This window comes from Trichoplusia ni, chromosome 12 (genome assembly GCF_003590095.1).
Source record: "Trichoplusia ni isolate ovarian cell line Hi5 chromosome 12, tn1, whole genome shotgun sequence".
NCBI classification, from domain to species: Eukaryota; Metazoa; Arthropoda; class Insecta; order Lepidoptera; family Noctuidae; genus Trichoplusia; species Trichoplusia ni.
Genome location: NC_039489.1, coordinates 10,205,820 through 10,230,135, shown reverse-complemented (window position 1 = coordinate 10,230,135; position 24,316 = coordinate 10,205,820). Strand labels below are relative to the sequence as shown.

General features: G+C 41.4%; 2 protein-coding genes across 7 annotated transcripts in view; one reads left to right on the top strand and one right to left on the bottom strand.

Annotated features, from left to right (window-relative positions):
- The window catches only part of LOC113499279 (neurogenic locus protein delta), a 33,986-nt gene extending 21,539 nt beyond the window's left edge, over positions 1-12,447 (top strand). The window contains exons 4-7 of the mRNA XM_026879696.1: positions 3,849-4,106; positions 8,419-8,479; positions 8,641-9,999; positions 10,121-12,447. Coding sequence (XP_026735497.1) covers positions 3,849-4,106; positions 8,419-8,479; positions 8,641-9,999; positions 10,121-10,214 — 1,772 coding nt within the window. The 3' untranslated portion in view covers positions 10,215-12,447. The remainder of the gene's footprint in view (positions 1-3,848; positions 4,107-8,418; positions 8,480-8,640; positions 10,000-10,120) is intronic.
- A 3,205-nt stretch (positions 12,448-15,652) lies between these two features.
- On the bottom strand, positions 15,653-24,316 carry LOC113499340 (serine-arginine protein 55). 6 transcript variants are annotated; one of them, XM_026879780.1, is made up of 10 exons: positions 24,145-24,315; positions 23,450-23,580; positions 23,059-23,129; positions 22,230-22,325; positions 20,502-20,586; positions 18,668-18,741; positions 18,226-18,405; positions 17,862-17,960; positions 16,871-17,065; positions 15,653-16,152 (listed from the first exon to the last, which is right to left on the bottom strand). In XM_026879780.1, exons 2-10 carry the CDS (start codon positions 23,573-23,575, stop codon positions 15,918-15,920), a joined length of 1,161 nt encoding a protein of 386 aa, XP_026735581.1. In that variant the 5' UTR covers positions 23,576-23,580; positions 24,145-24,315; the 3' UTR covers positions 15,653-15,917. The 6 variants fall into 6 exon arrangements, with proteins under 6 accessions (XP_026735581.1, XP_026735583.1, XP_026735582.1 ...); XM_026879782.1 differs by having other exon boundaries at positions 16,871-17,041; XM_026879781.1 differs by lacking the exon at positions 24,145-24,315 and adding an exon at positions 23,973-24,112.

Here is a 24,316-nt window from a genome sequence, read left to right as displayed (position 1 = left end):
TTAGTTTTACAAGTCCATATCGGCGAAACTGGGAAAAAAGAGCGTGTGAAAACTATCGATAAGAGATTCGTAGAGGCAATTACTGGCGCGGGCCGGTGCTCGCCGCCCCGGGCCTGGCTACCGCTCGCCGGCTGACATTACACGACCAAGATGCGATTATCGATACAGTTATGTTGTGACGGCTGCTTATCTTGCTATCCGGCCGTGCATTATTAGTCAATTCATTACTCTAGCTGGTAGTAGCCCGTGCTTCCCAGGACTCGCGTCTTGGTTATGATTACTCACGACGTTAATTGTCGTTGCGACGACTGTTGAGCACCACGTCAGCCGTCTGGAAATGTAACGTCTGCATTGCACAATCCTTCGCATTTATCGAATCCTTCGCGCGGAACGTAAATGTTCGTATTATCGCACCGAACAATGGGAGTTTTAAACTCGCACGAACCATTCAGTCCTACGCGAAATCCCTTAAAATAACATTGGGAAACCTTTAATTTGCTCCTCGAGACACTCAAAGCTCAAGTGGATGAGTTATTTATCGAGTGCAAGAGGCGACGTCTCCGAGGCGCACTTCTCGTATCGAAATATTCGTTGAGAGTTAGAAGTGGACAGTTTTATAAACAAAAGTGGCACGTCGTTTGTGTAGACAGCCCATTGATGAGATGTAGTTTCCCACAGCGGCGGGCGCGCGGCCGCTACGACCGGCCCGGGCAGGTGTCCGAATCGAGACGAGTGGAAATCGACACATCGCTTAATGATGTAGGTCTCACCTGCGGAAAACGGTCGACGAACCTTCGCGCATCAACGCCGGCAACGCTTGGCGTCGCGGTTTCGATTTCGTTCAAAACCTCCCACCGTTCACTAATTAGACCGCTCGCGCTCCAGCCGCGCTAGGCGCTGTCAGACGTGGCCACATCATAAACAAAGCGGGCCCAGCATCCGGCGGCCTTATTATCGATCGATCGATCGTAGCGGCGGAAGCGTCGCGTGATCTCGCATCCCCCGCGCTTCCCCAAAATCGCGTTTTGAAACATCCCAAATCGCTTGCGTCCGCCTCCGATAGCGGAGCCAGCTCAAATTATCGGTTATTTCGCTTTCGTTTGTTTTTGTTTATTGGCGTTAGCCGTTCGGATTTATTTTCGTTTTATTTGTAGTGACCTCTGGGTCCATAATTACACGTTATCTGGCGCACCGGCGGCGGACGGGCACGTACCGCATGCTGCCTCGTCCTTCTTTAAATGTGTTATTTATTTGTGAATTGGAATTATATTAATAGATGCGATAGTGTGGTACACCTTCATTTAATATCGTTACGCCGTTGAATTAGGATGATGGCTGTAATTTGTTCGGTTGTTTCTGGAGAATCGAAGTTTCGGTCGAGTAGGATAGAGCACAAAAAGGTTGTAGGAGAACGCAATTTTCTTGTAAATTGCTTGTATTGTCGAATGTTGTAGGGTAGGTAGGGGGACCTAATTGCGTCCCTTCATATGTAAGTATCCAATTTATTCGGTGTGCTGCGCTAGTTTTGTATTTCTTATGGTGCTGCATAGTTGTGGCGCGGGAGATATATCGGGGCAGCCCTGCTGCACCTGAGCTCGGTGCACGGTTGCCATAATTCTCGTGCGCACATTGGAACTAAATTGCAGCGCCCGGCTCGCCGCTCTGTTCCCACACATCATTTTTCTAATTCCCTCCGAACTGCACACTTGGCTTTAATCATTTCTTTGTCCGTTTAAGCTTAACTTGAATAGCGCAATAAACGTTAAAATAAAACTTTTACTCACGCTCTCCACGTATTTTACATAGGACGATAAAATTGATGAGTGTTGAGTAGAATAAAGTTCATAATATTTAATCGGAATGAAAGCCCGATCGAAATAAATTGATAGTTCTCGTCTGATTGTATTTTCGTTAGGTACACAAGCGGCGTAGCATACGCGTTTTATCTTCTAGATTTATTGTACAGATACGATCTTTGTAAGCCTACACGAGACCGGTAAATCGTGTGCACTATGCCTTATTCCAGCAACGTCGGTGCAATAATCGTTTAAATTATAAATATGTTTATGAAAATTGGCTTCGGATACTTTGCTCCATATTGGCAAAATGTCGTGACAACGGCCAATGGCATTTGACATAAAGTTTTTAGTACGCCCATTTGTTTACACAATAACTCACGAAACATTTTGAAGACTTAACGTTATTTATTGCTTGATATGTGCGACTTGTTCTGACCGTTATATCGGGATGAGTTCCAATGTCAACACGCCGCTTAGGATATTATATTTAGCTCGATTCATTCTTGAACTTGTTTTGTCAAATATTAAACGTTAAGCTATATTTAGCTTCACCATGTCATAACAGTGGTCGGTGACCTGCGACCCTCACTGGTACCTCTGCTGCTTTCCAGGCCCTTCAACAATCGCTCATCGTAGATCACAGATAAGAGTATCTCGTTCTCATTACCGCCTCAGCTCTGACACCGAAACAAAGGCAGCCATCGTATCCCATACGCCACGAAATTAGTCGGGATCGAACGTTTTTATATACCTTTTAATTTTGTTTCGCGTCTGGTTTAATTTTATCTGCTGTCGGGATTACCGGCTTAGGAATGTACCCATCGAGGCAACAAGAGTAAAAAGTGGCCATACACGACGAGAAATAAATAAAGGTAGAAACTGGTCGACGCTGAGATTTCTTAGCTAGGGCTGCCGCTTCAACTGTCCGAACTAGGACGGGCCACTGACAAAAAATGTTTTCTCACCGCGATGACTTGTGTTTTATTCCTTGTATAGAACTTTAATTTGATAGTCCCAAATTGTTTCGAGGTTTGTGTTTGGAACTGTTGTATTTTTTCCCATTTGTTTTTTAAGATAAATAAATCAGATTAGGTTTTTTAGTGTTTATTCGAAAGTCTTTTTTTGTTCTGCTTACGGAGAGCATACAGGCAGCCCTACTGCGGACTCAGCACTTACGTACACTTTGATGAATGGAGTGGCAGTTTTTCAAATCAATGCAGTGGGTAGTTTTCACAGACCACTTTTTGCGCGTCACTTATGTAATGGTAGCCAGACGTTGGCGACACCAGTTCAGCTACTTTTTCTAAGCATTTACGTGTACTTACGTGTGGTTTACAAGTTATATGTTACATAAAGAATGTAGTTAAAACTATTAATCAATCACACAACGGGCGCCGGCGACGAATCAAAACAGTGAATCACGCTTGGGAACAATGAAATCTCACGGTCGAATGCGGGCTTCAAACGCTCGACTTTAACAGGTCAATTTACTTCTGTAACCCTTTCCCACGGTGATAAACAAATATTTGTGTCTTTACCCGTATTTTTACTAATTAAAATGGTCCCGTTAATGTTTTCGGAGGCAGATAGCGTCGCGAATACTTTGGGACCACGTCTTGCACCTGCCACGTGAGATTTCCAAAAACATGTTAAGTTTTTTGCCTTTAATCGAAAAAATTTAAATGGTTCTTAAAAAGTGAACAACTAACTGACAACGAGGTAATACCGAGCATAGTGAAGCGCGATCGTTTGTTTCAATTATTCATAAAGAGGTCTAATAGGCAGGCCCACCTGATGCTATGCTATTAACGAGCATGTGCAACTGCTGATTTTTTGCCGTTCTGTGACGTCATTATACTAGTCGTTAGCCGTGTTAGACCGCGTTAGCTGCATGTAAAACGCCAACTTAAATGCACTTTAATGTTAACGTCAAACGGTTGTTGATTTTCATGTCAAACATTCTAAATTTAAAACGGTTCATTTTCAAACACTAGTCTTCAACTTTTAAAAAGGACATCTATAATACTAAATGGTACATTGTCTTTTCAGATACTCTAATAGCCCGTATGACGAAGCAGAGTGTTGCCGATGTGGGGGGTCCATGGATAGATGAGGAGCAGAGGTGGGGCGGACCTGGTGACGCTCACCTGAGGCTCTCGTACCGAGTGACGTGTGCCGCTCACTACTACGGAGCGGGCTGTGAGGTGCTCTGCAGACCGAGAGATGACGCCTTCGGACACTACACCTGCTCGCCCGCCGGTGAAATTGTCTGCAAAGCGGGATGGACCGGGGATTATTGCTCAAAACGTAAGTTATACCTACCCATACTACCCATTAATTGTGCAGAAGGGGTTATAAACATGGACTTGGATAAGATAGAACACCCTCTATATTTGTGAACATTCTTGCTGCCTTGATTGCATTCTCATGTCTTAACAATACTTAAACCCAAGTTTTACTTCTCATTGTATTTTTAACTACATTCAAAGTTTTGTTAACCAGTATGTCGTGAAAAGATCTTTTGTGCGCACATCTTACCTGGCCAAATCCCGATCGCTAGTCAACTTATAAACATTCTGAGCAAAAAACTTACAATAGACCTAAAAATATACCATAGTAGAACGATAAAAATAGTTTTAGAATATAGATTAGTAGGTGTTCCTAATTTTATTTCCAACCTGAAAATCGGAACGCCTGATTCACCTCATCTTACTATAAATAGTGGGCCTTGATTTTTTCTCTTATGTAAGACATATTTTGCGTAGCGTCACCTCCGTCCTAAATTTCCAATACCCCAGTTAACATATAGCGCGGCCTACAATTACTCTTCCTCATTAAATTGTCGACAATTTTTAGTCCGACATCCTCTCATAAACATTATAATTGCGACTGTCATAGAAACGTAATGATGTAACAGGAATGTATGACACACCCTAATTTGTCATAAAAAAAAATACAAGACGACCAAAAAGGTTGTATATAAATGCAAATTTTAATGCTGGCAGCATCTCAGCATCTGTTGCACGGGTTATTATTTACATTCGCATAAAATATAAAAAGGCCATTAAACTCTCAATAAAGTAAAATATGATGGTTCCATTTTCGAACATACTTTGACAGCTGTAAGCGACCTCTGTAGAGTTTGAAGTCATGTTTAAACGCGAATAGTAATGGCACTAATTATCTCATAGCCCGAAGTCGTAAATCGTATTTTTAATTAGCCCCATATCACTATTAGCCTATTCACATTATTTATAAGGTTATTTCTACTTCCCGTGCCATCGGCCGACCTCCAAGCAAACGACTCATAATTTTAATCACATATTTTTTGTAAGTCTCGACGCTATAAAATAATATAAGGTATAGTTTCATAGTAATTACAACCGAATATTATATTTAATGTAGAGAGAGATATTTTCCTATGAATGTAGTTTTATTTAATTCCATTCGTAATGGGACATTAAATTTCATTACTTTGGCGCTAATTAACGTTTTGATATTATTTTGTAATATCTGACATTATCACAATAGATAGAATAGTTAGATCAAAACTTAAGTGCTCATTCACATAACGATGTCAAGAACCTCTTAATATCTTAGGATTCATTGTTTATTTTTTTTATAATACGATTCTCATTGCTATAAGAAACAATTCATAAAACTGTTTGGAGGCTGATCTTATAAATCCCGAGATTCATTATAAAGATGAGGTTTATCTTCGTATTCAAATCAAAATAATTGCTAGTAAATGTCATACGAGCTGGCCGGTTAACGACACTGTAATTTTCTAATTGATTAAAATGATATCATATTTTATGTCTCGAAATAAATTCCGAATAGAGTTGTACGATGGTGAAGTGACAGTATTAATATGTGTTTAGGCTTGTGGCCGTCATAGTTTATTGCTAGCGTGTGACCGTCCCCGCGTGGTCGGTGTTTGCGTTCCACCGCGAATGATGCGTTTGTAAACAAAAGCAGCGGACGCTACGCTCGCGGCCGATCACCGATGTCCGTTCAACTTCACTAGACGATCTAGTACATTTCTAATAAAATACGTGGTCTCACGTCATTAGGACGTCCTGGCGCATGTTAAGCACATCGCGACTCGTATTGTGAAACAAAGCTGTGCGTCTCGGCGAGATGCATTGTGGCCGGGCGGATGTCGCGTCGCAATCTCGGCAGCCCCACCTGCCGCCGCGTTCCCACACTCCGGCGCCGCAAAAAACGCGCCAGACAGAGAGGCCGCGCCTCGCGCCGTGTAGCGCGCCGTCTCGCTCGCGCGCCAGGGCTGTGCGCGCCCGCCGCCGCAGCCTCCACGCGACTCCATAACCACGAAATCACAATTTTCTGGAAAAAGTAAACAATCAATAGCTCGACACGATAGATATTCGAAACATCCCGATCCGATCGGACGGTAACGCAAGAAATATATTTGTAAGTGGAACGTGTGAAAGGAGCGATATCGGCAATGTAAACGGTCGTATGTTACACAAACGTACGCCAATAAAAGTCTCGGCAACCCTATCGGCGGAGTTTGTATCGGCGATTACGAAAATGTAAAAGCGAGAGAAGCGGCCATAATGTAATGAAAACAACGCAGTGGGTTCGCGCACGCACACAGCCCCGCGCTCGCGGCCCGCTACACAGATGCCACGAACCGGGTCAAAAACACCTTTAAACGAGAACTGAACACCAATCGAAATAAACTCTGTACTTGACCGTGTCACGAAAGCTGGCTAACATCTGCCGAACGGTATCTCGCCTTCTGGGAAAGCTTAACAATCCCGAAAACTTATTTGCATGTCCCGCCGGCATTATCCGCGTCCAGCTCTGCTTCTTAATGATAGGGTAAACATCGCGAGAGGAACCCTTAACGTCCGCTTAATTTCGCCTAATTGTTAACAAGAGTAAAGTTCTCACGAATATTATCTTCTGTGTTGTATCGCGAATCCCACGCGCACCTAATTTCCGTTTGGGATAGAAGCAGATGTGGAACAGTTCAATATTTGCCGAGCACGTGTGGGAAGTGTCAGGAAGGTCTCGTCGCGCTACCTGTCCTCGGCTCCCGCGGGGACCTTGGTCGCAGTGCGGCGCACGCTAGCCTTTCATTACGAATCGATACAGCTCATGTTCATTGATAATAATTAATAGGTCTGCAGAGCCCACCACCACATCCTCCCTGCGGCTCCTTCGTGCCCACTTACCGGCTAAATTGGTTTTGGAGTGTAATTTTTACTACCGTTTTACCTCAGTTCGAGGGTCAAGATAAGTTCGAGTGGTCTGGAGTGCGGCCACGGTACACTGACACCGACACTCGAGCTCTTTGATCTACCAGCGCGGACCGAACGTGGCGCCTGCCTTACTTTTTCTTAGTCTCTTGTGTTCCTCATATAGCTTTATTAATAAATGCATTATAATGGCCAAGTGGAGATCATGAGAACGATTGTTTAAAATAACAATTTATTTTATTTGCGAAAGTTTGAAGAGTACGTGAAAGCGGCTTACGTGCTTTTCAATTTTCTCGGCGGTAAAAAACTTAGCAGCTATGATAATACGACTTACCGCGTGACTGAGTTTACCAATTCGGAGGAGTGCGGCTTAAGCCGATTTGCGAGCACTCGCGCAAGTTCGGGGGCTTTACGCTCGCTCGGCTGTATTTAAACCTATAATAGAGTCTAGGGTGTGCGGCGGGAAGGCTAATCTCTTTTATGCAGCTCCCGAGCGTCTCTTAAGCTTAGAAAATACATCGCCAACTCCCCGGTATAATCGGAGCTTCGCTGAAATTGCTTCCTTGTTCAATTTAGAACCGGAATAAGCCAGTTTACATTTGCATTCGGATAGGGAATGAAAGTTATGAGCAAGATGGCGTCTAGTATTTTTCTAGCGAGTTAGGGGAATAGTAACGGTCGAGCGACGGTTACACTCCCCGCGCTATCTGCCCCCCTTTGTATTCGCTCCGATAACTTGCCCATGCGCACCCGACCGATACGACTCCGCACCGCACTTCTTATTTCAAAACAATTTTTCTTAACACCGAGCATACATTACCGCGTAACTTTCAATTGTACTACTTTCATGCGTTACGAATGCCGCGATGAACTGGTACCCGGCGATATCGTAGGAATCCTCTTCGCTAGGTTTAAACAGGGTATACTTCATGAACAAGTTTTACTTATGCTGTTGCTGTAGTCATTATGGTCGAAATATAATTAGAAATCCTGAATACACGATACAGAGCCAAGACTGAGTGTCTCTACCCGTAAAATTTAAAGTGAAATTTTAATTTAATGCAGGTTATAAAGTTCAAAGAGGATTTCGTTGTAGTTACGAGTTGGTGCGAGTGAAGATAAATAGTGTGTGCGCGCGACCTCGCCCCCGGCCCCCGGCCTGGGACGCTAACGAACCTCTCTCTTTGTTGCACGCGCCGTGTCCTTTACAGCGAAACTGCACACAGATTCCAACGCTAATGCGAGATACCGCGCGCGGGAATCGAATATCATTCCGATGATTAAACGATCCTGCTTCCTGTACAATTAAAGAAATCCATGAGTGTAGTCCCGCGCCATTGTGCGCGCTTTGTCTTTGTGACGTGCTAACAAATGTGTTTTTATTGTTGCAGCGCGATGCTTGCCCGGCTGCGACGCGGAGCACGGCCACTGCCTCAAGCCCGACGAATGCATGTGAGTACCACTTCACACCTTTGTGCTAAACGCTAGTGTACCTCCCTCCGAGACTAAATCATTCATCCTCCTCATTGTTCGCTACGAGAATAAAGACAAAGTTTTTGTCGCTTGTTATCACGTCCTATTCATTGCTAACGAATGTTGTTCTTCAATTCCAGTTGTCATTCGGGCTGGGTGGGCGAGCTGTGCGACCAGTGCGAGCGGCACCCGGGCTGCGTGCACGGCACCTGCTCGCGGCCCTGGGACTGCATCTGCGAGGAGGGCTGGGGCGGGCTGTTCTGCAACCAGGACCTCAACTACTGCACCAACCACCGGCCCTGCCGCAATGGCGGCACGTGCCACAACACCGGCCAGGGCAGCTACACCTGCATGTGCCCCAAGGAGTACACGGGCCCCGACTGTGAAAAGTCGCAGCACTCGTGCGCCGTGCGGCCGTGCCTGAACGGCGGCGCGTGCGTGCCGGACGAGGGCGGCGAGCTGGCGTGCGCCTGCCCGGCCGGCTACGAGGGCGCGCGCTGCGAGACGCGCCGCCTCACGTGCGCGGACCGGCCCTGCCGGCACGGCGGCGTGTGCGAGCCGCGCAACGCGGGCTACGTGTGCGTGTGTCCCGTGGGCTTCGCGGGGCCGGACTGCGCGCTCGAGGCCGACCCCTGCGCCGCCAGTCCTTGCCGAAACGGCGCCACCTGCGCGCGCGCCGGCGACGGTTTCAAATGCACCTGCAAACCTGGCTACCGAGGCAACCGCTGTGAGATTGACATCGACGACTGCGCCGGCATAGTCTGCGAACACGGCGGCACCTGCGTCGACCTCGTCAACGGTCAACGCTGTCAGTGCGCGCCCGGATTCCTTGGGCCGCGCTGCGAAACCAGAGTGGACCTGTGCCTCGCCAAACCCTGTGCAAACGGTGGAGAATGTTTGATCCTCGATAACGACTATGAGTGCCGGTGCCGGCCCGGTTTCGCCGGCAAAGACTGCAGTATAGACATCGACGAGTGCTCGTCCGGGCCGTGCCGGAACGGTGGCACGTGCCGAGACCGCGTGGACGGGTACCACTGCGCGTGCGCGGCGGGCTGGGGCGGCAAGTCGTGTACGGTGTCGCTGGCGGAGCTGGCGGCCAAGCAGCCTGGCGTGAACCTGCGGCGCGTGGGCGACGAGCTGGGCGCGGAGCGGCTGTCGGGCCAGCAGGTGGCGTGGATCGCGAGCGTGACGGCGGCCGTGCCGCTGGCGGCGCTGGCGGCCGTGCTGGGCATTGTGTGCGTGAGGCGGCGCCGCAAGCGCGCGGCGGCGGCGGCGGACGCGGAGGCGCGCGCGCAGAACGCGGCCAACGCCACGGGGCACGTGATCCGCAACACGTGGGGCAAGTGCGACGCGCCCGCCGCCGAGTGCCAGAACGCGCACAACGCCGCCGCCGAGGAGTGCAAGCGCAAGACGCTCAACACCGAGAGCGCGCGCCTGCTGGCCGCGCTCGACCCCAGACTCTCGCGGCTCTCCGCGGACTCCGCCTACTGTGCCAATAGGTCAGTATCACTATACCCCAACACTCTGCACAAACACTTCTAACTACTATAGATTTGTTGTTATTCAAATATTTTCCAATCACAAGGCAATGTAACTAATGTGAGTTTTCTATTGTTACAGCGATACGTCGCTAGTGAAGCGAGCGCTAGAAGGCGGAGGGGTGTATGTGTTAGACGACCATTGCTTGCCGCCGACGTACGCGACACAAGTGTAGTGATACAAACGCGACAATGGACAAACACTAACTTATTTATTCACAACGGACGCTCTTGCGAAACAGGCTGTGCGCCGCGTGTAAATATAGCGTTAAAGTGTAAAGTGACCCTGTATAAACGGCTAGTTTTAAGCGTTCCGATGTATTTATTTAAGAGAGCGATTCGTACGCCCCTGTAAATAGTATTGGCGGGACGGATCGCGTTTTTTCCGCCCCTGATCGGCAAGCGTCGCGCCGAGCGAGGACCGCGCGGGCCGAGGGGCCAGTGGACGCCGTCCACGTCGCGATCTCTGTACGCTTGCGGCAACGCCATTCTGACGACCCTGTAGACATACATTGTGTAATTAACTCAAATAAATTCACTAAATCTTGACAAAAATCGAATATATTTTTAACAATTTTAATGTTTTGGAGAATTTTAGGCCGTTTACACGGTTAGCAGAATGGTTCGGCCCCAAGTATAGGTAAGGTGTGCGGGGTCTCGCGGCTCGGTCCGCCGCCTGACGCCGCCTCCCGGCGCGACCGTGCGGGCTCGCGCGCCGGCCGCCACTGTCGCGCCGGGACCACTACACACCACTCACACTATCCCTCTAGACTCGCACCAGTATAGAAGCCAAACCGTGCGTAAAATAAGATTAGACTAATTTATAAAAAAAATAACGCGAATGATGCGTTCATCAGTTTCACATTGATTTATATTTTGTGATTGACTAATTGTTGTCGTTTGTTCCTATGATTATTATAGTGAATTTCTCCATGAAAAATCTTGATCAGGTTTTCTTGAAAATCGACGTAGATTTTTTCCTTTTTTTCTTAACTTCCGTACTCGGGATGTAGAGCAGTTAGCACGATAATTTAACGTTCCTGAGACTGTGACCGCCATTTCTGCGGCCTGCATGCGCACGCGCAGGCAGGCTGTACAAGTCGCTGTCGCACCACACAAATATTCACGCACGTAATTAGTCCATAGGTTAAAATTAAATTCAGTACTTATAGAAACAAATTGTCGAAACCTAAGTCATTGTGTATAAAAGCGTAAGTTTTAGTGTTGTAAGGATATTCTCCATTACTTATAAGAGTACTGAGACAATATAAAGTGTGTCATTAGGCAACATAAGACACGATAACTCTGCTTGTTTTAACTTATTTATTTTAATAGGTACAGTTCTCGAGCTATGTTGTGTTTGTAGATTCGCCTCGGGCGACACACGTGACGTCACAGTGCGTCGTGTGTGCCGCGTTGACCGCGAATCGTCATTATGAAATAATTTATGTTAAATTACATTTTTATAAAGTCCGTGTAGATATTATGCGGTAAGTGATAGGTGATCACCTCTTATGTTGCCTTTTGTACTCGAGCGTAGATTAAAAAGGTTAAATCGACAAAATTGTAAAAATATGAATAGACTGATGATCAATAATAATTCTCTTGTATTTAATTTTTTAAGATGACAAATAAGTTTAAATTATGAGGAAATAAAGGAACATCCAAATGTACTAAAAATAGAATCATAATTGTTGTACTTAATTGATCACAGTGAACCTTTCATTTTTCTTTTTGAGAATTTCGGTAATGATATCAAAATTATGATTACCATTCCGAATAATAAAATGACAGTATTTTTAATTTATTTATTACAACCGTATGATTATAATTATTGTGAATTTCTTTAATTTTTATTAACAAAAATCATTGTTTAATTATTTTTTGAGCTTAAGTTTACAATTGACTGACGTAAATTGACTTATTGATACTTTGGACACATTTTATTAAATCATGAATGTATTATACCGCGTGTGAGTATACTAAAAGATAACGTTTCAAATCATTCCATTACTTAGCTAAGTAGCCTTTATCTATAAATCTTATTTTTAATTTCGCTATTTTCTTATTATTGTTTATTTTGCATGTGAAACCAGTGATTGTCTTAATTGTTCTACGTTTCGTCCTACTGGGCAAAGTACAATTACCTGTTATCTGTCTTAGTATTATTTTATTACCTTTTGGTATATTCACATATAATTATTATGTTTCAAAAGAAAAATGAAAGTACTCTTCTGCTGAGCCGCAGATGGTATTCCATAAATAGATTCTAACAGAATAAAAGTCATTGTATTGCTAATTATGGTGATAAATTGCCAGCGAGTGTTTGTGACGAAGTGTAATTATTGCAGTGGATGCAAACGAGAAATAAAATGTTAATAATAAACAATTGTTTACAAAAAATTAAAACTGACATTTTTTTTAATAACCCCTACCTTGACCTTAGTGAAAGTGAATACACCGAATACACACGTAAATAAATATGAAAAGCCTTTTCTATATGTAATAAGATTCACTTTTTATCATAATATCTATAAGTACTTACTACTTGTGTAATTGTATAGGGTGTTTTTAGCCTACAGGATAAACATTTAAGTAATTATTGTGGGCGTGACTAGATGCAAATTCTGGAACAGCTTTCATAGTAGTACCTAAGTACAAAACATAATAAGTGCCTTAATAATTTTTTTTTGACGTTATTACTTGGACTTGGTGGCATTGCGATCAAATCGAAAATGAATCTACCGAATAATCAATTGCAAGTATTATACGTTGCTCGACGGGAAATAAATTCTGCCCTAAGTTGGCGAAGTATTGAGTAACAATAAAAAAATGGAGATTCGTGCTAGCTACTATTTAATTTGGGAAATTATTATGTGTAAGAGAGGCTATATAAATATAAGTTTTTTTAGGACCCGTAAAAAAAGGTAACAACGAATTAAACATGACCAGATTATAAAGGCTCGGCTATCTGTCCGTCCGTCCGAATAAGGCGAGACGAGCTGAAAAATAGTTAATTTTTAACAAAATCTTCAAGAAACCAGCACTAAAAAATTGAAAATGTTTAACTTTCATATCAAATTACTGCACGGATAGCCGAGTGGTTGAGGTCACCGCGCCAAACCCACTGAGCGCGACGTGTCGAGGGTTCGATCCCCGCATAGGACAAGCATTTGTGTGATCCACTAAAGCTTGTCCGAGTCTGAGTGTCTTTGTGCACGTGATTTGTAACATTTTAACTCGATAACGTGCGCTAAAGTAGAGAGGTTGTTGAGAAAGCAGAGTCCACGAAATTGTTGTTTTTTTTTATTAGCCTGTTTTGGATCCCACACCTGGAAAAAGGTCCCCCTTTCTCTTCATGACATCTCATCATCAGACCAAATAATGTTTTTTTCTATTTTGTCTGTATATAGGACAATATTTTATAAAACTATTACTAATATACTTATAAACCAGCTTAAAATATGAACACTAATAATAAATGCCTAGAATCAAAAACTATAATTACCAAAAAATATTTTAACTGTCATCATTTTTCATCTTAAATATCTATACCTCTAGAAAAAAATAGCAATTAAATAGATAAGTAACTCCTATTGCACATTTAATATCTACATAACTTAAGTTGATTGGCGGGTCGCACCTGTTTGTACAAGAAGGCTCAATATTACCTTTATCTTACCTACTGCTTGACATTTTTCCGCGCATCATAACAAAATACGAAATTCAAGACACGACTACTGTTATTTGTCACGCATGTGACTACATTCTTGCCTTTAATGCCAAATGTTAAGTGAGTTAAATAAATGAATTACTAATAAATTACATACTTTGTTACAATGTTGTGCAAATTGTTAATATAATGGGTCATGTATGTATATTTTTAAGATCACCAGCGGATAATAATTTGTATAGGCACCGTCTCCCGGCAAGTAGAGTTCTGGGTTCAAAACCCTTAAAATAATTAAAACCCAAAAAAAATCTTCTTTTCGTGTACTTATAATGTGGATGCATAAATTTATTCAGTCCGTGAGATACATCGAGAAAAATTTCGGTTCTGTATCGAGGTTACAGTAACCCAATGTTAACGTGACAGTCCCTTTGGCAAAAGAAAAAAATATTTTAAATTAACTAACATCTAGCAAAATGAGTTTCATTCTTGTCAGCCATGTCTAGATTAGTAGCGGGTTGGCGATTAATAAATAAAAAAATATGGTTAATAAAAGCTCAGTTACTCAAGTACTTAGTAAAACCTTTGAGGCCAAAACTTAAAGAGGAAGACAAAAAGGGCTACTTACCGTCGCACAGTATGAAAAGACCAAGATTGTTCACTCCTTATACCCCATAAGATTGTTTGACCTCTTTTGAATACCTACCTAAAGAAATGGAACTGTTTGTTGATATATTTTAGAAAGCATTTAGTTAGCAAGATGTTGACGATTCCTTGCCATTTGAGCAGCTGAAACCGCTAGCTCAGTAGAACAGCTCAATTCACTAGGCCGTATTATATACATCGTCTAACGACTATATATGGCGCATATTAAAAACCTGTAGATAGAAAGTATATAAGGGCTCCTAAATCAGGAAAAAGTTAAGTCATGCTCATTTTATTTCTGTTCCTTCTTTAGTTTTCCATCAGCAATATTATTCTATTTACTGAGCTTCCGATCGGGCAGTGGTTAGTGACCCTGACTGCTAAAGTGGAGGTCGTGGGTTCGATTCCCACCCCACCCAGGACATACTGATGAGCATGATCATTGTTCTGTGTCTGGGTGTAATTTGTCTATATTACGCATGTATTTAGAAATATATAAGTATGTTTATCAGTTTTCTAATACTCGTAATACAAGGTCTGCTAAGAGATTAGATAGCTTTGTGTAAAAAAAAAGTTTGGCTAATTTCCTTAGTATATTCTTAATTTAATAGTGAAAAATAGTGGCGTACCATATAGTAACGTTAAAACCTAACTATAATTAATAGAATCATTTAAACAAGAACTTAAGATACTAGATATCAGACAACTGAGGTAATTGGGTTAGTTGGAGACCTTTTGAAGGCTGAAATGTTTAATAAATGAATGGGTGCAGAATAAAACATAGGAATGTGGTAGAGACTTATTTATTATTTGGTTATTAGTAACAAATATACTATTTACAAAATACATAATTAGCCTACCAAGTAGAAATTATAATTAAGATGTTTGAATTGAATCTTATTTATTACATCTTTTACCTAAAAATAGGTATTCAACAAAATATCGTCAATGTTGTTACTTTTCTTAAAATATGGGGCAAATAGCCTTTAAATAAACCTAAATGCATCGAGTGACTGAAGCATTAAAGAATCATAGAAAAATAAAATTACACTTTTGAAAACACAATTATTATAAATTAAATTCAAATTGCAGTCACATTTTCGGTAGATTTTTCTCTTACGCGGTATAAGTATCTATTTGCCCACTAGCCCACAAAGCGATCCTAAACATCCCTACAAACAATGACATCTATCACTCGTGTAAGATAAAAATACCAACACGGTGCGCAATAAATCTTATGTTACATTATCGTGACACCAAAGCGTAAACATTTTTAAATACTGTCCAAAAAGTAGGTTCAAATTGTACTTTTACATGCCAACTTATTAATCAAATGTCAAAAAAAAATCGTATACTATTCTACTATAAAATTGCACATAGAACCTTCGCAAATCGGATTTTGTTTTTAGGTAGAAAACAGTCAGAGTTGATACTTAGTTGACAATGAATATTGACCGTACGGGTCGACAAAGGGAACATTAAGGAAAAGTAAAGAATCATCGAGGTCACGAACTCGTAAAATCTAAAAAGAAATAAACCTATGTAGCTTATAATTAAAATAATTCTATTCACCGCTGCGTGGCGAGCGGTCTGTGCTGGCGCGGTCTTGTGCGTCGCCGTTCTGTCGCGGCGAGGCGGAGCGCGAGCGGGAGGCGGAGCGCGAGCGGGACGCCGAGCGGTCGCGGGAGCGCGAGCCCGAGCGCGAGTGCGGCGACCGCGAGCGGGACCGGGACTTGCTGGGACGCCTCTCTTCTTCACGCTTCGGAGACGCCTCCTTGCTGCGGGATCGAGATCTTTCCCTGTTCAATTACAAGACAGTTACAGCATTTGAAACATTTTCATGTCAATAAATTACATTTATTGCAAGTTTGTATTATTATTTTGTTAGTAGCGAAGTTAATGACAGATATTTGAAATTTTAAGCAGTTACTTGCGTTTATAGATTGTATCAGCAAGAGCCCGAAATATGAGAAGTTATTAGTAAATGTTTTGATGTATGACAATTATTTAGCTTAAGTAAAATATGTTACAATGATTTTATTATTAAGACCTTATTCTATTAGACTGTGTGTTAAGTTATAACAGCAAGTGTTAGCCGACATCGTATGCTCACCTTGGGACGGCTTCTCTTCGTGATGCGGGAAAACATGGAGCGAGTTAATAATGTATTTGTAATGTGCAATCAATATCAATAACATTTGATGAATTTTGTTAATATGTAGATGCCAATATGTTAAGATTATCCTTTCATCTGACAATAATGCTTGTAATTTATATGTGAGATTATATTTCATGAATTATTTATCTCATTCAGACTACATTAAACAGTACTACAACGATAAGAAGTTAAACGTTTACAATGTATTTACTCACGTGCTCAAGACGACAAAACAAGAGTGAAATAGATTTAAAAAATAGGTATTAATATATTACGAAGAGCACGTAACTATAGAAAAATAAGCTCACAACATTCGCACAACCGTCAGACAACGATTGAAAGCACACATTGAAACTTACTTGGAAGCTGCTTTCGGTGAGCGGGACTTAGATCTGGAGGCAGACTTCTCCCCGTTCCGTTCGGCGGAGGGTCGCGGCGAGCCAGAGCGACGTTCGGATCTACGGGACGCCGAGCGGCGTTCAGATCTACGGGACGCCGACCGAGACCGCGACTTCGAACGACTGCGATCCCTAATCGACGCCGACATCGAACGCCAGAAATGGTAGTAATAGCTGGGTTTAGTTACGTCTACTATACGCATCAGACAATTATATCTGTCAAAATGCCAATTTGTACATAAATTGATCAACAAAATATGGCTTCACAGCAATAGCTTTTATATTTTAAGACATTTTGACAGAAGTTGAAACAGTTTAACGCGAGGCAAATTAATTTTGCGACACGTTTATAGTTATAATCCACTAATAACATCTACTATAGATATTGTACTATTGGCTAAGTACTTACAGTTTTAAATTTTGCTCAGCGCAAGTAATTACACACCTAGTCAAATGAATAACTAGGTTAATTTTATATATTCATGCATATTCGGATATTATTAATATTTCTGCTAGAGCTTTTGCATTTGAGAAAGAAACAATGCATGCAAGCGTAATTTGAGATAATTTTGAGAGAGATGTAGTTGTGAAAATTAGCAGACTACTTAGAAATCCAGTATTAGTACACACACTTTTGACCTACATAAATAAGTCAATTCTAACAAAAATATATAGCTTTAGCCTCAAGTTAAAGCTAAATAGTCTGCTCCAAATTGTATGATTATGTCTCAACTATTGAAATGATTTGTTTAATTAATTATATTTGGGACTATTTAACTAATGGCATTAAGTGCCTTATGATAACTGTACAAGATTAGTTTTCAAGATCCTGCCAGGTGAATTACTTTAGTAGCCATAACATGATTTAAATTACACTTCTCAATTTGTTTGTGGCAATACTACTTAATTTACGTAGCAGAATCAGAGTTGGTGGTTCGAGTTTTAAACTCACTTGGAACGTGATCGGGAGCGGGATTTGGGGGCTGGGCTCTTGCTCTTTGGCCGAGACTTGGAGCGAGAGCGACTGCGCGAGGAACGGCGCGAGCGAGATCTGTAAAATAACAACCGAGAACAGTTACTAGTTGTTTTAAAATAAATATAACAATAATTAAGTTACTGACGCATAATGTCAGTAAGAGTTTCATCAACACGAGCTTTCTGCCCCGAAAGATGGTAAAAAATGTAGTATCATCATTTAGAAAGACTGGAAGAGTGTATAAACTGAAAGATTTAAAATAAGACATGATCTAATAAGGCCTTTAACAATGAGAATATTTAAACACTCATAAGTGTTACTGCTTTACAGGTTTAGTTACCTGGAGCGGCTGCGTCTTCGGTCTCTGGATCGCGATCGGCTGCGACTCGACGAGGAGCGAGTGCGGCGGCGCGAGCCACGTCTAGCCTCGATCAAACGAATGCGACGCCCGTTGAGCTCAGTACCATCCAACTTTTCGATAGCCGCGCGCATGTCAGAGTGAGTCGCAAATTCCACAACACTGTCAAAAATATTACATTATATCTTTTTTGGCATCTAGACACCTTGACTTTAGATAAAGTAAAGGTAAAATTGATAGAATTTCTTCAGATAAAATTTTGTCATCAAGAGCTATCAGCCCCGAAAGATGGTAAATTGTATAGTATCATCATTTAGAAATCTCTAGCAGTCAAAATAAGTTTCTATGCGATTATTATAAACATACAAATCATGTGTGCTGTACACATAATAATGGAACATAAGACTAGTGGAAAATAACTTACCCTTCATTTCTATGCTGCTTGTGAGCGTCAGCGTAAGTAACTTCGCCAGCTTGACGCATGTAATCCTTTAAATCCTGTAAACCAATAGGTAGTATTAATATCCTATCCAAACAACATGATTGAAAAACTTTTTCAAAAGTCAAATTCAGTAGATAATTTGGCATCAAGGTTTTCAGCCCCGAAAGATGGTAAAAATACGATATCATCATGACTTTTGGAAAAGTGTGACGAAAATAATAAGAACGCCTAAGCGAGTATGCGACCAGGATACGTTATTTAGATAAAGATCCTAACAAAATAAAATGATGAAACGATAGTTTTGCTTTCACAGAGTTTTCGCATATTTTTCTCAACGGATACCATTGTTTACAACAAGTGGGAAGTTGCTTCAGTCAACTATTATCCAAGCCTGTCTATTATGTGAACTCCCTGCCACCATCAATGATTCATGTTCGATCCTGGCATAATCAATTCTGTCTGACTCGGGAAATTCTGGTATTCATCGCATAGTCCAAATTTAAAATCGATCTTTAGCCATTTCATCCATCTTTGGTTTAGACACTGGGTTGCACTTTTGGGCCAAAAGTGAGTCCTCTCTTTGTTTTTTGACACCACATACTATTTGTCCATCCATTAATCAGCTCCGCACGGCTCAACTGCCACCAGTCGTGACGCTCGACATCCTTTATGGGCGCTGGGACTTTCTGTCCACTTGTTTTGCAAGTTTAAATGACACTCAGTCGTCTTCTAAATTTTCACAATGCCTTGTTCGATTTTGTTCTGCACCAGTTGCACATCTTCTGTGTAAACAATGATACCGAGCGAATTTTACTATACGAAAATCTGTTCAAGCTATAACAAGAAAATAAAAATTGACGGACTAACATAATGATTCGAATGCAATTTCACAATAGTGATGCAACAATATTATGGCATATCATCTACTTCACCATTGTGATTCAAAGAATGTTAAAGAACTTAAAGGTAACAATGAAATATGAATTTAAAATGGGAGATTGCACATAACGAGAAACGGCTCCTGTTGTCTGTGCCCCCCTGTCGACTTTACCTTGTCGGGGGCCACCGGGGGCTCGTCCGGCTGGAGTCACGGGCGGGTGGGCCGTCATCACATCGCGGCGCCGGGACCGATCCTAACATCGCCTCAGACCACATCGCACACAGCGCTACATCGAGGACTCTGGCCACGATACGCCACCTTCTGTTGTTTTTAAAAATTATCTATAAAGCTCGTAAGGAAGTTTCATACAACACTTGTATAAAAAAACATAACTTCTTTTAGAATAATGAATGTTATGCACAGTGCTAAGTTTGAAAGTTTAATTATGTAGTTATGCTAAGTTAAAGTTATGATGAATACTATTCGACAAATTATTTTTGTTTTGATTAGTAAAGCAAATATAGTAGTGTAGCTCTCGAGGCCGTGAAGGTGGTCGTCGATATATCTGCCAAAGGTCCGTGTATCCATTTACTGTGTTCAATCCTTGCGTCATCAGTCCAAGCAAACACTGTCAGTATCCTTACTTCTCATTTTCCTTCATTGGTATAGTTTGCACTGTGAGATTGTCTTCTTTCAGCAACTTAGGCCTCGTCACTTCAAGCGTCATTGGCAGCATGGTCCGTACATTAGGGTTCCGTCCAGTGGCTCCAGAGGTTGGATGATGTGTCCTCAGTCCTCACGCTCGCGACTATCAGTATGAACGTCCGTGTGACGCAGTCCGCCCAGCCCTCAAGAAAACGTGAAGATGTCCGGGACCCTGGGTGATAGGTGATGGAATGATGATGGGCCCAATGGTGTCCCGGCAGCGGTTCTTACCTGCCAGCTAATGCGGCTAGACAGATTTTCGACGACTAGACGATACTCGGTGCGCGTCGGCGGTCCATATCTATAACTGTAGTCACTGTGAAACAAAACAAAATCCATTAGCTTTGTGTCCGCAAGCTGCTATGAAATAGTGTATCGTATTTTATCTTAGACAATTTATGTTCGCACGTAGTTATCCCAATTGTGACTCTTTTGAGGTTAGTCGATTGTTAGATGATGTTAGAGTACATCCTGTACTCTAATTAATTTACAATTAACCATGATTCTATGTTGCAAGGATCACACAGGTTGAAATCTATTGAAAGTACATACATGAAACTAAATTATAATTAATGGAGGCACTTCAACCAATTTAAATGAAATTTGTTTTGCAGGTATTTGATTACCTGTATAAAAATGAGAATACTATTTTATAATATTGAGTGTATAAGAATGAAAACAACAGAAATTACACAATTTACCCATAAAACATAAGATTTACTGGTTTAAGATGTAAAAAAATATCAAAGGTGACTTTGTTACTGCAATATTATGTTGATTATCAAATAATATACTTATCTACTGATTTACTATCTAAAGCAAGTAAAATTGTATCAAAAATTATCTGTTAATACTTTGTACTCACAAATAATGCCTGCAATGATAAAAACTAAATTACAATGTGCTGCTGTGTTTGATAATAATAATAATAGCCAACTACACAAACTAACTGAAATCAAAGTTAAGCTAAATTATAACTTAATTTTTTTTTATTACTATAAATGTTGAATCTGAATGTAAATTGAGATTCATTCATTTGTATCATATTATAAATACATACCATGGCTACAATTTATTGACCTAAAGATTGACGAACACGAAAAAGAAAGAGGACACTTTTTTGAAATAATTTCAAGGGAGATTGTCATTACATAACTACATACTCTAAAAAGTTGCATTTAATATAGTGTTGGTCTAGAAGCAAGTTGTATTGTACATCTAGGTGAAGTTTGGCCTTGTTTGATGATGACAAAAGCATAGCAAAACATAAGACAAAAAAATACTGTACAATAAGTCATTTTTTAAACACCGGGCAGTTACGCTAATAAAGAGGAAGTCATTAGAAAGGATCATAACATTATTTAAATATTATGATGAGAAGTTGAAAATATAAACTATGTATAAAAATATGTTACTTGAAAAAAACAAACTAATGCCACTAAGCACTGCATGCTAGCAAGAAACTAAATTTTGTGAGGCTTGCACAAAAAGTACCTACATAATTTGACAAAGATAAAGAATTAAACTAAAATTTAACTACTGTGTTCAGATCGAACATTGGTAAGGACGAAATTGAGACCAACAAGATAAAGTCCATGTCAGGACGAAGGTATGCGAGAGGGGAATGTGGCATGAGCGTAGCTAGGATTAGATTTCGGATGATTGTGGTGTTTCTGTCACCAACCCTCTGTCGCCCAGCATAACGATGGGCATTACCTTTGGTCGGGGGCCAGTTCCGGCAGAGACTGCGGGTGGCCGTATAGAGGTGTATCGTTTTGAGGAAGCCTGGCTACGCCCATGTATGTGGTTGCATATCATGCCCGTGTGCGCAATACAGACGGTTCCCGGCGCGGCGGCGCGCGGCGCGGCGGCGGCAGTTCCCGGCAGCGCCAGCGGTCCGAGCCCCGCGGCATGCCGCGCGCCCGCTCCACCGACACCCTACAACATAGCGACACTCACTCGTATCGCGACCGGCCGCGGTCGCGCTCGTAGTAGCGGTCGCGGCGGTACCGGTCGGCGCTGCGGTCGATCCCCCGGGCCGGCTCCACCACCACCCTGCGGCACACCCGTCTACTGTTAGCACTGCCCACCCCGCTCACCCGCCCTCGCACTCCAACCGTGCCATCCCACTTCACACAGTTCACAGCTTACCAATTGGTAACCAATGGTACATTTTTGGGAGCCAAACCCATATACAAATATTCACCAATTTCAAGGTTGAGCAGCTTTGAAATTGATAGATAAGAAATAAGAAATTGTTTGGTTTCATTACAAATTGACCTGGAAACAGAAATTAGCCAATTACATGTTTCAATGTGTTTGGCAAAATTCCCATTCTCAAATAGTCATTAGCACACATTTACTCTGAGGATATAGGTTTTTTGGATCAATATAAATTGCTATTATGCCAATTGGTAAGCTTCATAAATTGGGGCTAAAATGATCTGTTTAACATTCATGTACCTATTGCTTCACCCATTTAATTGAGAGTAGTTAAGATTGACTGTTACAGAAATTTACAAAAAATAACAAGTATGTATGAATGAAGTATCTAAGTCCTTACAAATCATCTTGCACACTTTCAAATATCAGTTCTCCATACATCCAAACAGAAATGTGGAGCCGGCTGATAAAAAAAAAACTCATTAAATTGAAACAACAGGACTTCTTACTTACTCAATAGTACAAGGGTAGAAGGGTACATTGGGTTTTAGCAGTTAGGTAAAAGTGAATGATTATAAAAAATTGTCATTAAAAGTCTTGTTGAGTGAAGATTATGTTATCATACCTCTCTCCAAGTAATTCTTTTCCATTCAGTTCATAAACTGCATCATCTGCATCTCTGTAATCTTCGAATTCCTGTGAAAGAGTAATTGAAATGAAAGTTAATATATAAATTTGTTATGATTTATTGTTTTGTATGAATATTTATAACAGTACTTTATTTTTACGAATTTCAACTACCAATTTGTCCAATGTACCAAATGTACCAAAAAATACTGCACCGCATACATAGTGCACCGTTTATATGGTAACAGTTCAGGAACATTCTAGACCAAAAAACGGAGTAATTACGTCAGTATTATGTATTATGTGTGTAGTATAAAAACAAGTTGCTGATATAATAATCGCGGCAAAATCAAGTAGGCATATTTTGCAAGTCACAGAGCTGAACTTACCACAAATCCGTAGCCATTTTTGATGAGGATGTCCCTGATTCTTCCGAAGCCTTTGAAGAACTTCTCCAAGTCTCTATCTCTAACGCCGAATGGAAGACCGCCGACGTAAACACGTGAGCCGACCATGATACCTGATAAAAATATAAATAAACTATTAATCCAGATTACTTAACGTCAACAATACTCATGGTAGCGTGGTCAAAATGCGTAGGTCAAAGTTAATTGTAGAATATAGATTTTGGCACACTGGCAAATGCGTGGCGGCAATTTCTAGCACCCACGAATCACGATATGGAGGAACAAATAGGTTAGATTGATTAGATAACTTTTTTATTGGTACAGGAGATTAATCACAGGACAAATACCTACTAACGTGTTCGCACTGTTAATAAGTAAATAGTTCTTTTAACCTATCTTCTCACAATCGATCAAACGTGGTAATTTACACGGTGTCACTATCGACGCAGTTCCAAAACATCCGTAGCTTTGTAAACAGTTTTTAATAATAGTTATTATTGTATACCTTTGCGTTAACCACCGAAAATGTCTTATAGTTATATTTGTTTCTAGATCATTTAAAATAAGCACGAGCTCATAAGTTATCGCGCGTCTCGCAACGCCAACAACATGGCCAATATGGCGGATTGGCGGCTTGACCCGGGGGATATTTTTAAGTAACTTATTGACAAATGTACCTTATTTGCTGGTGAACAACACACTATTTCACAAATATAAAGTAACAATCAATCTATTTATACGAAATATATTCCATTAATCAAGAATACCACACAAGTAAGTCAAATGTAATTTTTGGTACGGCTAGACACGTGCACCATATTCGCACTAAGCGGAAATGATATGATTCTA

Coding starts and splice junctions, on each gene's coding strand:
- LOC113499340 (XM_026879780.1), bottom strand. CDS start 23,575: ATGGTCGGCTCACGTGTTTACGTCGGCGGTCTTCCATTCGGCGTTAGA. Junction 18,742..20,501: donor CTAGCCGCATTAGCTGGCAG/GTAAGAACCGCT, acceptor ATTGGTTTACAG/GATTTAAAGGATTACATGCG. Junction 17,066..17,861: donor CGCTCCCGATCACGTTCCAA/GTGAGTTTAAAA, acceptor CTACCATTTCTG/GCGTTCGATGTCGGCGTCGA.